The 15,203-nt window shown below is 40.9% G+C and overlaps 1 protein-coding gene across 2 annotated transcripts in view; it reads left to right on the top strand.

Annotated features, from left to right (window-relative positions):
* The window catches only part of LOC143281973 (phosphatidylinositol 3-kinase catalytic subunit type 3-like), a 48,855-nt gene extending 39,120 nt beyond the window's left edge, over positions 1–9,735 (top strand). For both annotated transcript variants that reach the window (XM_076587334.1, XM_076587335.1), the window contains 4 exons: positions 1,603–1,771; positions 2,393–2,483; positions 4,906–5,031; positions 6,129–9,735. In XM_076587334.1, the coding sequence (XP_076443449.1) occupies positions 1,603–1,771; positions 2,393–2,483; positions 4,906–5,031; positions 6,129–6,143 (401 nt within the window). In that variant the 3' untranslated portion in view covers positions 6,144–9,735. The remainder of the gene's footprint in view (positions 1–1,602; positions 1,772–2,392; positions 2,484–4,905; positions 5,032–6,128) is intronic.
* Positions 9,736–15,203: the final 5,468 nt, after the last annotated feature.

A 15,203-nucleotide genomic window follows, 5' to 3' on the forward strand; every position in this document is an offset into this window, starting at 1 on the left:
CAAAGTGGATTTTTCTGCAGAATTTTGCCAGGAACAACCCTTTTGTTGCCGTGGGTTCTTTTACGTGTGCTAAGTGCATGCTGCACACGGGACCTCGGTTTATCGTCTCATCCGAATGACTAGCGTCCTGACGACCACTCAAGGTCTAATGGAGGGGGAGAAAATATCGGCGGCTGAGCCATGATTCGAACCAGCGCCCTCAGATTCTCTCGCTTCCTAGGCGGACACGTTACCTCTAGGCCATCACTTGTCTGCCAGTATAGTGTCTGTGAGGGTATGGGTTTGATCCCTGCTCTCACCCTTTGACTGGAAAATCAGACTGAGTGTCTAGTCATTCAGATGAGATGATAAACCGAGGTCCCGTGTGTTGCACGCACTTGGCTCTCAGAAAAAAACAACCCTATGGCAACCAAAGTCCTCTGGCAAAATTTTCTAGAAGAAATCCATTCTGATAGGTACACAAATATACTTGTATGCACTCAAGGCCTGCCTAGCGTGTTGGGTTATGCTACTGGTTAGGCATCTGCCAAGCAGATGTGGTGTAGCGTATATGGCTTTGTCCAAACGCAGTGATGCCTCTTAGAGAAACTGAAACTATGATGCCAGCCACTTTACCACAGTGGCAACCCAGATACATGTCTTTTTAGTGCAGGAACAGAAACCTGAGATGGAAACAAACAGCTCATGATAGGAGTGAGGGTGACTGGCAGGTATGCATGGCAGTGTTGTTGCTAAACAACACTGTCACTCTTCCTGTTCTCCTCTTCAGAGTGACTAGAATGACGCCTGTTCAGTCTTGCCATTCGGTGATGACGTTCTCTGTTAGTGTTACCTTCGTCGGATACAAGGTTTTTTTTAATGGTGGAAATCACAAAATGTGTGAGTGCGTGTCCGTTTAATTTTTTTTTTTTTTTATGGTATTTGTGTGTTGACATAGGTGTATGCGCGCACGTGCACGCATACTACTTGCTTGTTGACATCTGCATTTGAATGTGTGCTTGTGTACATGCAATTGTGTGAATTTGTGTGCAGTTACATGTGATAATGTTAACATGTGCATGTGCACATGTGAGCCTGTGAAATGAGTTCATGAGTACTTGCATGTGTGTGAACATGTGTGTGCATTCATGCTTTGTGTGTTTACAACATATGAATGCATTCATACTGTGTGTGTGTGTGTGTGTGTGTGCATGTGTTAACGACATGTAAGTGTGTGTGTGAGTGTGTGTGCATTCATGCAGTGTGTGAGTGCGTGTGTGCACGGTAACAACATGTGTGGGCATTAATTTATGCTCTGTGTGTGTGTATGTGTGTGTGTGTGTGTGTGTGTGTGTGTGCATGCATTCATATTCTGTGTGTGTGTGTGTGTGTGTTAACAACGTGTGTGCATTCATGGCCTCTGTGTGTGTGTGTATGTGTACAACATTGTGTGTGTGTGCATTCATGCTCTGTGTGTGTTTGTTAAAATGTGCGTGTGCTTGTGTACATTCATGCTGTGTGTGTGTGTTAACAACATATACATACAGTCATGCTTAGTGTGTGTGTGTGTGTGTGTGAAAACAAGTACATACATTAACTAACGCTGTGTGCATGTACCCACAGGGAAGCTGGTGCACATCGACTTTGGCTACATCCTGGGTCGCGACCCCAAGCCGATGCCGCCGCCCATGAAGCTGAGCAAGGAGATGGTGGAGGCCATGGGAGGACCCGCCTCAGACCATTTCCAACAGTTCAAACAGATCACCTACACTGCCTTCCTCACCCTCCGCAGGTCGCCTGTCTGTCTGTGTCCCTCTTGTCTGTATGGCTGTGTCTGTCTGTATGGCTGTGTCTTTTCTGCTGAATGGTTCTGACTGTTATATGGCTCGCTGTGTCTGGGTCTCACACTCTCCTACTCTCTCTCTCTCTCTCTCTCTCTCTCTCTCTGGCATTCTGTGTGTGGCTGGCTGTGTATCGCTATATGTCTGTCTGGCTTTTTCTGTCTCCCTCAGGCAGTCTGTCTTATCTCTTTCTGTATGACTCTTTCTCTGCTTCTCTTTCTCTGTCTCATTCTTTCTCTCTCTCTCTCTGTCTCTGTAATTGCACAGGTGTATGTGATTTTATTGTGGCACACCAGGTGTGCAGTGTGTGTGTGTGTGTGTGCAATTGTTCTGTGTGTCTCTGTCTCTGTTCTTGTGTGATTTATTGGTTGTGTGTGTGTGTGTGTGGATGTAGGTTTGTGTGCAGGTGTTTGTGTGTGTGGGCATACATTTGTTCTGTGTGCCAGTGTTTGTCTGACTGACTCTGTGTGTGTGTGTGCGCGCACATTTTTTCTGCATATCTGTATTTCTTACTTAGTTGCTCTGTGCATGTGTGTGTGCGTGTGTGTGTGTGTGTGTGTGTGTGTGTGCAGGAAGGTGAACCTGTTCCTGAACCTGTTCTCACTGATGGTGGACGTCAACATCCCGGACATTGCCCTGGAGCCAGACAAGACCGTGCAGAAGGTCAGTTGTCTCCCCCTGTTGTGCAGGTGGCTCAGTGGTTAACACGCTCATCTGCCAATACATCCAGTCCCTGAGAGTCTGGGTTTGAAACCAGCGCTCTCCCTTTCTCCCAAGTTTGACCTGAAAATGAGACTTGAGTGTCTTGACGTTCGGATGAGACAATAAACCGAGGTCCCGTGCGCAGCATGCACTTGGCGCACTGAAAAAGAACCCATGGCAAAGAGAGTGTTGTCCTCTGGTGAAATTCTTTAGCAGAAATCCACTCTGATAGGTAAAAACTTCTTCGTTTGTGGGCTGCAACTCCCACGTACACTCATATGTACACAAGTGGGCTTTTACATGTATGATAGCCATACTCCATTTTCGGGGATGTGCATGCTGGGTATGTTCTTGTTTCCATTACCCTCCGAATGCTGACATGGATTACAAGATCTTTAACGTGCATATTTGATCTTCTGCTTGCGTATACACATGAAGGGGGTTCAGGCACAAGCAGGTCTGCACGTATACTGACCTGGGAGATCAGAAAAGTCTCCACCCTTTACCCACCAGGCACCGTTACCAAGATTCGAACCTGGGACCCAAAGATTGAATGTCCAACGCTTTAACCACTCGGCTTTTGCACCCATCAATAGGTAAACAAATATACATGCTTACACTTGAGGCCTGACTATGTTGCGTTACGCTGCAGGTCAGGTATCTGCCAAGCAGAGGTGTGGTCGTGTGTGTGGATATGTCTGAACGTAGTGGCACCTGCTTGAGAAATTGAAACTGAAACCTTACCTGCTCCCTGACTGAAATATGTTACATTTGAAAAGGAATATCAGTGATTAATGTTGCTGTTTCTTTTCTTTCTTTTTTTTTCTTTTTTTTTTTTTTTGTCTGTGCATTCGTGTGTTTGTATTAAGTTATCTTGTTTTATGGTTGATGGTCTTCCCAGATACTGAACAACTATTTGTGACCATCTCCCATGAAATGATAGATAACTCGTGCTGCATTCAGTTGCATTACAGGCAAAAAGAGTGCTGAGGGTCCATCTGGGGTTAATCGAGTTGTTTATTCCAGTGCACAGTTCAACCTCTAAATTACAACATATCTCACTGTTTTTGCTGAATTCAAACTATAAATCTGAAAATTTTGTTAATTTCCGCGGAGCAATTATCCCAAAAAACAGCATATTTTTCACTCATATCTATTCGATATCTTAATAGAATGCATTAACATAAAAGAAAAAAGAAATACTAAAAATAAACATGTAGGTAAATACATGAAAACACAATAAAGTGGAAATGGAAGATACTTAGAGGGCAGATCTCTGAAATAAAGAATGAACAAAAATGGGCCACACTGGCACACACTGGCATATTTAACTCACTCAGTACGGCCAGTCCTCTCTTCTCCTCTACACAGACCCCTCAGATGTCCAGTGGGTGTCTGAATGACCCAACCTTTAGCTTTCGTCGTCAGAATTGTGGTATTCTTTGTCAACATTCACCTCTTCAGTATGAGAGCCTTCCGCTTGCAATATTTTGATGATGGTAATTGGGGTGAAACGCTGTTAACGTCGTCTCTTTTGCCATTCATATGGAAAGAGTTAAAGTACAAAAAATAAAATAAAATAAAAATTTGCAGGTTTATTTCAATTCTTAACAAAATCAAAATTTTAATGTGCATCATTCTAATTTTGATGTAAAAGAAATGGAAGCTTTGTTTGTTGAAAGATCAAGAGGAAAAAACTCTTTTACACCCCAAAACAACCATTCAGAATTACATTGATACTATCATCAAGTGTGAATATCATTGCCCAAAGCATGCAGACCCTAGTTTGATAATCTGCCAAACTTTCACAGGCATACAACTAAAACAAACCCCGTTTCTAGGGAAAAATCTCAAGAGTCAGTTGCAGTTGCCAATACTTGAAAGCTTGTTTTTCTCAAAATGGCTGCCACACTACTAATACACTTTGAACTACCATAACTTCTACATTAGTAACCTAGAAACATGGTCTTTTCTTTCCAATGGTCTGTGTATCTATATATCCTCAAAACTCAACATATCTATCATTTTGTAGAAGCTGGTCACATTTGTGTGCGTGTCTGTGTGGTGTCTGTCACTCTGTGTTGTTTGTGTGTGTGTGTGTGTGTGTGTGTGTGTGTGTTTATATTTAGTTATATCTGTTTCATTGTTGATGGTCTTTCCAGATACTGAACAACTATGTCTGTGTGTGTGTATGATGTGTCTGTCACTCTGTGTGTGTGTGTGTGTGTGTGTGTGTTTACATTTAGTTATTACTATTTCATGGTTGATGGGCTTCACAGATACTGAACAACTATGTGTGTGTGTGTGTGTCTGTGTGGTGTCTGTCACTATGTGTGTGTGTGTCTGTGTGGTGTGTCTCACTCTGTGTGTATGTGTGTGACAGCTGCAGGAGAGGTTTGTGCTGCACTTCTCAGACGAGGAGGCGGTGCACTTCATGCAGAACTTGCTGGAGAGCAGTCAGACGGCCTTCATGCCCGCTGTCGTGGAGCAGTTCCACAAGATGGCTCAGGTGATGCTGCACACAAACACACTCACATGCAGGCATGCATGCATGCACACACATTTATACGCAAACACCCCCCCACGCCTCCTTCACACACACACACACACACACACACACGCACACACACACGTGTACGTGCGCGAGCACACACACATATGGTATATACATGAACATGTATGCACATGTATATCTTCTTCCACTTAACGACCAACATTATTATGCTGATGAAAATTATTGTGTTGTGGGAGCTTGCTGTTGGGCGCAATTTAGCTAGACTACTGAGGGATGTTCTGCTAACTGATAGGGGAGATGGGTCGCACTCCACTGGTGTGTTCGCATCTCCAGCTTGGCCAATCCAGCTACCGTAGCGGTCCCCGGGAATACGCCTGACCGGCACAGCCTAGCCTTCTGCAACACTACTCACCAGTGGGGAGAAGTAAAAAAAAAAAAAAAAAAAAAAAAAAAGGGGGGGGGGTCATGCATACACACACACACACACACACACACACACATTCACCCTCCCATCCCCACCACCACCACTGCACACCCTCCCTCCCCGCCCCCCACCTACCCTCCCTATCTTCCTCCCATACACTTTCCCTTCTGTCCCCTTTATCTTACTTTGTTTTAGTATAAATTCATGAAGCCCTGCACCCAAACACTGATCAGCCACCACAGATTCTCATTCTCTGCCTGAGCCTGAATATCATTCAGGCAAAGAAACCCCTCGTTCAGGCGAAGAAATCCTATCACTTCAACCGATTCATCTGCCCACCAGTGTGCTCTAAACTGCTTGGAAATTGAAGAAATTGGAATGGAACTCCCTTCCTCACAAGCACACAAAGTTTCGCTGAATAATTCAAACAGATGGTGTGTTGTCATTCTTATCCGCGTTTCTGCATCACTGTGGCTAAACATCAAAGGTTTACTACACAGTATGTGTGAGTGTATATGTGTGTGTATGTGTATATATATATATGTGTGTGTGTGTGTTTGTGTGTGTATCTGTATCTATATATGTGTGTGTGTGTAAGAGTGTGTATACAGACAGATATATAGATAGATTGATTGATAAATCTATATTGTTTGTTTGTTTGTTCCAGTACTGGAGAAAATGAAGGGAGGACCTCTGAAGGTGGAGGCCCAGCGGACAGTTGGAGGAAATGACAGATGAAGCATCCTTGTGGTCACACTACACAACACGGCTACTGAGACAGCCAGCCACAGACTCCTGGACATCATCCTACTTTATCTGTGATACTACATTTCAGTCTCAGAGACAAGAGATTGGCATGCATTCTGGACGATTTTACCAGGACTTGTGTTTTGAATCACAAGCTTGCATTTCAGGGAACGTTTTCTGTCATTGGAGAATGTGTTTGAAACACAAGTTTGTGTTTCTGAGGATGTGTTCTGGTATTGTTTCTGAGGGTGTGTTCTGGTATTGGGGAGTGTGTTTAAAACAGAAGTTTGTGTTTCTGAGAAAATGTTCTGGCATTGGAGAACATGTTTGAAACACAAATTTGTGTTTCTGAAAATGTTTTCTGCAACTGGAGAGCATGTATGAAACATAAGTTTGTGTTTCTGAGGTTTTGTGGCGTAGGTGTATGTTTGACACACAAAATTGTTTCATAAAGTTTTCTGGCATTGGAGAGCATGTTTGAAACATGTTTGTGTTTCTGATAAGGTTTTATGGCATAGGTGCATTTTTTAAACACCAGATTGTTTCATAAAATGTTTTCTGGCATTGGAGAACATGTTTGAAAGACATGTTTGTGTTTCTTAGAATGTTTCCTGGCATGGGTGCATGATTAAAACATAAATTTGTGTTTCTGAGAATGTTTTCTGTCATTGGAGAGCATGTATGAAACGTAAGTTTGTGTTTCTGAGAAGGTTTTATGGCATAGATGCATTTTTTAAACACAAAATTATTTCATAAAATGTTTTCTGGCATTGGAGAGCATGTTTGAAAGACAAATTTGTGTTTCTCAGAATGTTGTCTGGCATTGGAGAGCATGTATGAAACATAAGTTTGTGTTTCTGAGAAGGTTGCATGTTTGACACACAAAATTGTTTCAGAAAATGTTTTCTGCATTGGAGAGCATGAATGAAACATAAGTTTGTATTTCTGAGAACGTTTTATGGCACAGGTGCATGTTTGACACACAAGTTTGTTTCAGAAAATGTTAAGGGGCATTGGGGAGCATGTTTGAAACACACATTTGTTTCAGAAAATGTTTTCTGCATTGGAGAGCATGGATAAAACATAAGTTTGTATTTCTGAGAACGTTTTATGGCACAGGTGCATGTTTGACACACAAGTTTGTTTCAGAAAATGTTAAGTGGCATTGGGGAGCATGTTTGAAACACAAGTTGGTTGCAGAAAATGTTTTCTGACTCTGGGGAATGTGGGTGAAACAGGTGTGTGTTTTTTGAGAATGTTTTTCCTTTTTTTTTTCTTTTTTTTTTGGCATTTCTGTTGTGATGAAATACTTGGCCCACTGAAGGTGAAGACTATACGTCAGCCCTTGAAAGTGCATGCGAAATCGTTAGATTGTTCATCTTCCGGTTACGTTCATGACTACACATAATCACTCACATGCATGCATGCAGACGCACAGACGTACACCCACATACCCCAACACAGACACACACCTCCTCCTCCTCCTCCCTATTCCCTTCCTCTTTTATATATTTTTCTTTTATCACTCTTGAGTGGAAAGATGTAAAATTGAAGACTGCTGCTTCTACTTCAACTGCACTACAACTACACACACATGTATTGTAGTGTGAGTGCAGAAAACCAGATACTTTATGAAATCTAGCTGTGTGTGTATGTGTTAACGTGTTGTGTGTATATGGAACTGTGTGTACGTGTCACAGTGTGTGTTGGGGAATGGAAACACTGTTTTCTGTGTGTGTGTGTGTGACCTTGGGTCAGCAGTGTCTTGGGTTTGGTGTCTGTATTTGTATTGATGGACAGTGATTTGCTTCTGAATGCTTTGACAGATTGTGATGTGATGCATCATACGCCCCCAGCTAACCACCCCCACTCCCATCTAGAAGCCAGGGGGGCCAGGAGAGGGTGTGTTGGGGTTGTCGTCTCATCGTTCTGTGCCAGGAGGAAGGTGGCAGAATGGATAAGACGCTCATCTGCCAGTATGGTGTCCTTGAGGTTTGACTCCCACCCTTGCCCTGTCTCCCAAGTTTGACTGGAAAATCAAACTGAGCTTCTCATCATTTGGATAAGACGATAAACCAAGGTCCCGCGTGCAGCATGCACTTGGCGCATTGAAACAGAACTCATGGCAACAAAAGTGTTGTCCTCTGGCAGAAGAAATCCTCTCTGATAGGTACTCAAATATATACATGCCATGCACTCAAGGCCTGACTAGTGTGTTGGGTTATGCTGCTGTCAGGCATCTGCTTAGCAGATGTGGTGAAGCGTTTATGGATTTGTCCAAACACAGTGATGCCTCCTTGAGAATAACTATAACTGCCAGGAATGTTTCCTGTTTTTCATTGTCATCTGTTCCTCATTCTTTTATTTCTGACCCATTCACGTTCATGTTTTCTCCACGTTCTCATAAATTTCAGTGTGTTTGTGGACTTCATCATCTTACTGGGCGTTCTCTTGAGGTTTGTTTTAAGTGCCTGGGAAGTGCGAGTCATTTATCCTCATATCTGGGCTGTGTGTATCATTTTAGTTGACAGTGTGATTATGTGATTATAATTACTTCTAGGTTTATAGTGTTGTTTAAAGCTATAAAGCATGTATAAGGTATTTATGTCAGTGTGTGTGTGTGTTTTTGAATGTGTGCATAAGCACGCTGGTGTCAGTATGCACATGCGTGTGGGTGTGCAAGGTTTTGCTTAGCACGGCCCATTTTCCTTGAACCAGTTCTATCATTTCACTTAACTCGTTTTATTGTAATTTTTTTGTTGTTGTTGTTAATGTTTTATACCAACCTTGGGGAGGCCTGATCGGTGGCTTGGGTTTTTGTTCATGTCAGGCATCTTTTTTTTTTCTTCTTTTTTTTTTAAACAGCATTAGTGTTATGGAAAGGTTTCAGCCCTGTTACAGTGCAGTGTTATAGTTTTGGACAGTCAGAACTATTAACTGTCCTACTGTGTGTTTTTTTTCCTTTTGATTCATAGTTTTATTCTGAGTTAGGTCTGCCAGAACTAGTAACTCTCTCTGTACTTTGGTTTCTCTGTCTCTCTTTCTCTCCAGACTCTTCAACTAGTGACAACAGAACTCCAGAGGAATGGATGCAAAAATGGTTGAAGTGTGTTCAGCGTATGCTTGTTGTATCATCTGTGATGCATATATGCGTGTGTTGTACACAAAATCATACTGTTGTTGTGTTTTGTATTCCTTTCTTCATTTTTTTTTTTTTATAATGCTTTACCTGTATTGGTATTGACCTTACCCTGGCATTATAGAGTTATAGAGCTGACTGGGTATTAGTTATGAAAGTCTGTATGCATGTTTTGAAAGTTTATGTATACTTGGCTGTAGAGTTATAATGTTTACTGTGTGCAAGTGTACAAGGATATGGTGGAACCACAGAGAGCCTTTGACTAAGCTATTCAGAACAAAAGAGAAAAACGAAAATGACTTGACTTTAATTGTCATGAAATGCAATGTTTGTGTGAAAGAATGTTGTATAAAATTTCGTCATTAAATGATATTGACAAACTGCTGCTTCAAAATACTTTGCTGACAGGAGTTTTAATTTTACTCCCTGTTTGGTGATATATATATATGTGTGTGTGTGTGTGTGTGTGTGTGTATACTTACCATGTCAAACTGATGCAAATTAGGCCAGTCGATTTGCTCTGCTTGGCCAGATTTCACGTGGCTGACAGTGAAAAGATGCCCAGCCCTGCCCAGTCCGCTCTTAGCTGACCAAACCGATAGGCCTAGTTTGCATCAGTTTGACATGGTGCAGTATATGACAACAAACTATTTTTTTTCAGGCAAGTTACTGACACATGTGAACACAAGCTGGATCAGGAACTATTTATTGACAAACCGATACAGTGTACGCACATTCAACAAGGACTGATAACATCTGTTGCATGTGATCAGAACACAGATGTGTGATTGACACATGTAACACGTAACATGTCCAAACTTTTATATCATCAGAACATGCTCTTTTTTTTTTCTTTTTTTTTTTTAAGACATTGCAGTTTAATGATGTCATTTTTTATACAAAGAATTAGAATGATTTGGTTGCACTCTGCATGTGGAAAAATGTAGGTCCTTTCAATCTGCTTCCTGTTCATTCTCACATATGTAGATACACTTGCACACGCACACACACATGTACATCACACTAAATGTTAACCACACACACACGCACGCGCGTCACACTAAAAGTATGCTAATATTCAACCACACACACATTACACTACAAGTATGCTAAATAAAAATACAATTAACCTTTCAAGTTTCTTCAACTGTCTGTCTCTCATGAACACACACAAACACATGCACTGAAAACTTTCCCACACATGCTTCAAGTTTCATGTTCACTTTTCTCTAAATTCACCAATATTTTTTTCTCACGTATCCTATATACTCTGTATTTCATGTTGGTAAAAAACAAACTTTTATTTGTAACTTTGCATGTGGAAAGTCTTTTTTCTTTTTTCAACCTTCAGTTGAAATTGTTACACCTACGCAGATATGTACAAAACACTTAACAGCAATGCTACAGTCTGTTTTTCTTTGTGGTTGTTTTATTTTTTTTACAGTAAAAAACCTGCTTTTGCACCCAACTATTTATGTTTCCAGTTTTTGTACAAAAAGTTTTTCTCGATTGTCAAGGCAGCTTCACCCTGAGACGATTTCCATGAAGCACTCAATAATCAAACAAATTGGAAAATAGTCAGCATTAACAAACGCACTAATATCTTAACTAAAGGTTCCATCAGTGACAGACCCCACTGATTTGAGGAAACAACCTTAGATCTGGTACATTATCACTGTTGTTTAATTAAAGAAACTAGAAAAAAGACACGTAGAAAAGAAAATGGGACACCTTCATATTTTCACACCTAAACCAAGGGCATACCTCTGAAGTCTGATGTTGATCACACACACACACAAAAAAAATAAATAAATAAAAGAACAGAAATTAGCCTGAACAGAAACACATAACACACACAATTTTATAATAAAAACACAAACACACAAAACCAAAAAATGACATCAGACGACTTGACGTCTTTGGTGCACACACACACACAAGAATGCAACATGGTAAGAATGCCCAAGAACCAAACACAAAAAAAACAGCAACAAAGTATTCAGAACTTAACTACAAATATACAGGTGAGTGGACAATCAAGACAGAAACCAAGAAGGGAAAAGACCACAAAAAGAAAAAAAAATTGCCAGAAAGAGGAAACTTCTAGCAAAGAAATTCCTCATAGTGGGGAGTACTGTATATCTTCTTCGTTCGTAGGCTGCAACTACCACGTTCACTCATATGTACATGAGTGGGCTTTTACATGTGTTATTGTTTTTACCCTGCCATGTAGGCAGCCATACTCTGCTTTCCAGGTTGTACTGTATTTATAACTGATAGAACCCCCGGCATCCCTGCAGGGCAAAAATGGTAAAAAAAATTACCTTCATGAACTGGACATGAACAGAAATATGCAGCAAATGTACCCCACCCAAACTAAGAAAAAAAAAACACAAAAAAACAAACACACACCTGATTCGTCTCTACCTCCAGTCATGACATGCCGACAATTCGATTTCTACAGTAATAAACGCAATCAACCAGAAATTAATCAGAAGAGCAAAACCAATATTTCCTGTTCCAGCATATGCACACAAAAGGAAGAAAATTCCCCAGCAGGATGCAGCAGCAGACTTCACCAGCCTTCAACCTCAAGGTGAAGTAGTGGTCTCATGGTCAGGTGCCAGACTGGTCCATGGGTTCAAATCCCATGTACAGACCCTGATTTTTACTCCCCACTCCTCTACACCTTGGTCTGGGTGCTAGTCATTCGGAAGAGACGCTAACACTGAGGTACCATGTGCAGTGTGCAGGTGAAAACCCACGTTGACAATAGGGCTGTCCCAAGCAAAGCTCTGCAGGGAAATCTACTTTGATAGTAGAGCAAGATACTCTTGCGTACAGAAAAAATGAAGAAAAAACCAACAACACCGCACTGTGATGATGCGTTCTCCCCCAGAGAAAGCAGTCCAAGCTTCACAGAGAATGTTCTGTGATAAAAAGTTATACAATACAATACAATACAATACAATACAATAGGCTTTCTGTGTCCATGGCAGGGCAAAAGCAATCATACATCAACAGCCTGCTCAAAAAAACAAAATAAATTCAAAGTCGCATCCACCAGCTTGGGGCTTGCGTTTTGCTTTTCCACCTCTCATATTTTTCCCCCATACGGTCGATGGAAACATTTCCAAGGCAGAAGTTGCAGCCCTTAACAGAATCGCAAAAACTGCCACCAAGATTACCAGGGCTGATCTACCTTCTCTAGAAGACATACCGGTATATTATGAGCGGCTACTCAAAAAAGCAAAATCAATCAGCCAAGATGAATCACATCCACCTTTTGGGATTTTCGAGATGCTCCCTTCTGGTTGACGGTAGAGAAGTATAAGGATAAAAACCAATCGCTTTGCCAATAGCTTTTTCCCCAAAGCAGTCAATGCCCTGTCTCTCAAACAAATCCAGTATGATAAATAGAACTGTGCAATCAACAACCATCTACCTGAAGATCTAGTCATCAGCCCCATCCACATGAAATATGCGGCTTCTGTTCAAATGTGTGTGTGAGAGAGAGAGAGAGAGAGAGAGAGAGAGTGTGCGTGTGCAAAGAAAATTAGCACAGACAATACATCACAGACGACGGAAAAGTGTCAAGGCTTGCTTAGAAAAAAAAAAGGGGGGAATGGACTGGGAAGGCAGAAAAAGCAGACAACATTTAAGGAAGAAAAAAAAGGCAGAAATACAGGAGCAACAGAAAAGAGGAAATTTCCTGCAAAGAATTTCCAGAAGGCAGTGATTCTGTTTAAGCTGAAAGACCCCCAGCATCCCAGAGGGGGGCCTCATCATGCTAGCAACTAAGCTACTTGAGTATCATTCATGTGAGTGGGTGTATTACTGTATATATTACTGTATATATGTCTAGTAGTACATACATACAACTTATATGTGTGGATGTGTACATTAAATATGGTATGATTCATACATGTACATGTGGGGGTATTAATTTATACATGCACATGTGTGGGAGTGTATGTATAATTCATATATATGTGTGTGGGTGTGTATGCATAATGTATACATGCATGTGTGTGTGGGTCTGTGTGTATAATGCATACATGCATACGTGTGGGTGTGTATGTCTACTTCATACATGTATGTATATATGTGGGGGGTGTATTTGTATAATGCATGCATTTATGTGGGTGTGCATGTATGTATAATGCATACATCTCTATGCCGGTGCGTACATGTACAATTTATACAAAGGCTGTGTTTGTATAATGAGTACATGTATATTATGTATGTATGCACAAATCACATAGGTATATGTGGAGGGTGTGTATGAATAATGCATACATATATCTGTGGTTGTGTATGCATAATGCTAACATGTAATGCAAATATGTATTTGTGTGAGTGTGTATAAGTATAATGCACACATGTTTGTGTGTGGGTGTATATATATACATCTAATACATTCATGTATATGTGGGCAGTGTATGTATAATGCATACATGTATGAGTAGGGTTGTATATAATGCATACATCTGTGTGTGCATAATGCATAAATCTACATGTGTTGGTGTGTATCATGTAGCATGTGTTTGAGCATATCTCTTCATGTCCACTGTGTGAGGTATCTTCTAGGAGGAAAATGATTTGTCTGAAGTTCCAAAACCTGCGTGCCTGGTGGTTGATATGTTATATATATATTTTACAATAGAAGAGATGAGTGGAAGACTGTGCTGGAGAACTGGCAGTTCATTGTTAATCTACAATGGTCCTCTGCTAGTTGCCAGCCATTTTAGGAAGTCTCTTCACATTACCAAAGAATACATTTCTTGGAATGTTCAATCAATGAGCATGTGTGTCTGGGGGTGGGGTGTTGGTGTGTGTGTGTGTGTGTGTGTGTGTGTGTGTAGGAGGAGAAGGAGGAGGAAGAGCATGAGTGTCATGCGTATACATTGTGAAGAATAAAACGTTTCACAAAACCAAAATTCTGAACTCCAGAAAACAATCAGGTTTGTTGAATAAAACCGCAGCTTTCTCACCAAACGGGCCTGTGCATTTATGTGTACTGATAATTTTACTTTCACCATTTTGTGTCAACATTTGATCTACTATCTTAATAATTATGGTGGTGCTGCACTGTACTGACACTCTCTCCATGAGGAGAGCAGCCCAAATTCCACAGAGAAATCTGCCGTGACAAAGTGTTGTCCAATACACGGGCGCAATAGACAAACAGTAAAAGCATTGGACTTTCAATCTGAGGGTCCCGGGTTCGAATCTCAGTGACGGCGCCTGGTGGGTAAAGGTTGGAGATTTTTCCAATCTCCCAGGTCAACATATGTGCAGACCTGCCAGTGCCTGAACCCCCTTCATGTGTATACGCACACAGAAGATCAAATACGCACATTAAAGATCCTGTAATCCATGTCAGCATTCAGTGGGTTATGGAAACAATAACATACCCAGCATGCACAGCCCCAAAAACGGAGTATGGCTGCCTCTATGGCGGGGTAAATTTAAAAAAAACAGTCATACACATAAAATGTTAAAATGTTACATGTTTCAATGCTTGTCTGAGTGTATATGTGTGCGTGCCTAAAATCTGATTGAATGGCACAGGAAATGAATGATGAGCGCCCAATGGCAGTCGTCAGTCAACTCTACCCAGGTAGGCAGCCTGTTCTGTATGTATGTATATATATATATATATATATATATATATATATATATATATATATATATATGTGTGTGTGTGTGTGTGTGTGTGTGTGTATGTATATATATATATGTGTGTGTGTGTGTGTGTGTGTGTGTGTGTATGTATATATATATATATATATATATATATATATATATATATATATATATATATATATATATATATATATATATATGCATGCA

The sequence above is a fragment of the Babylonia areolata genome, chromosome 5 (assembly GCF_041734735.1).
Source record: "Babylonia areolata isolate BAREFJ2019XMU chromosome 5, ASM4173473v1, whole genome shotgun sequence".
Taxonomy (NCBI): domain Eukaryota; kingdom Metazoa; phylum Mollusca; class Gastropoda; order Neogastropoda; family Buccinidae; genus Babylonia; species Babylonia areolata.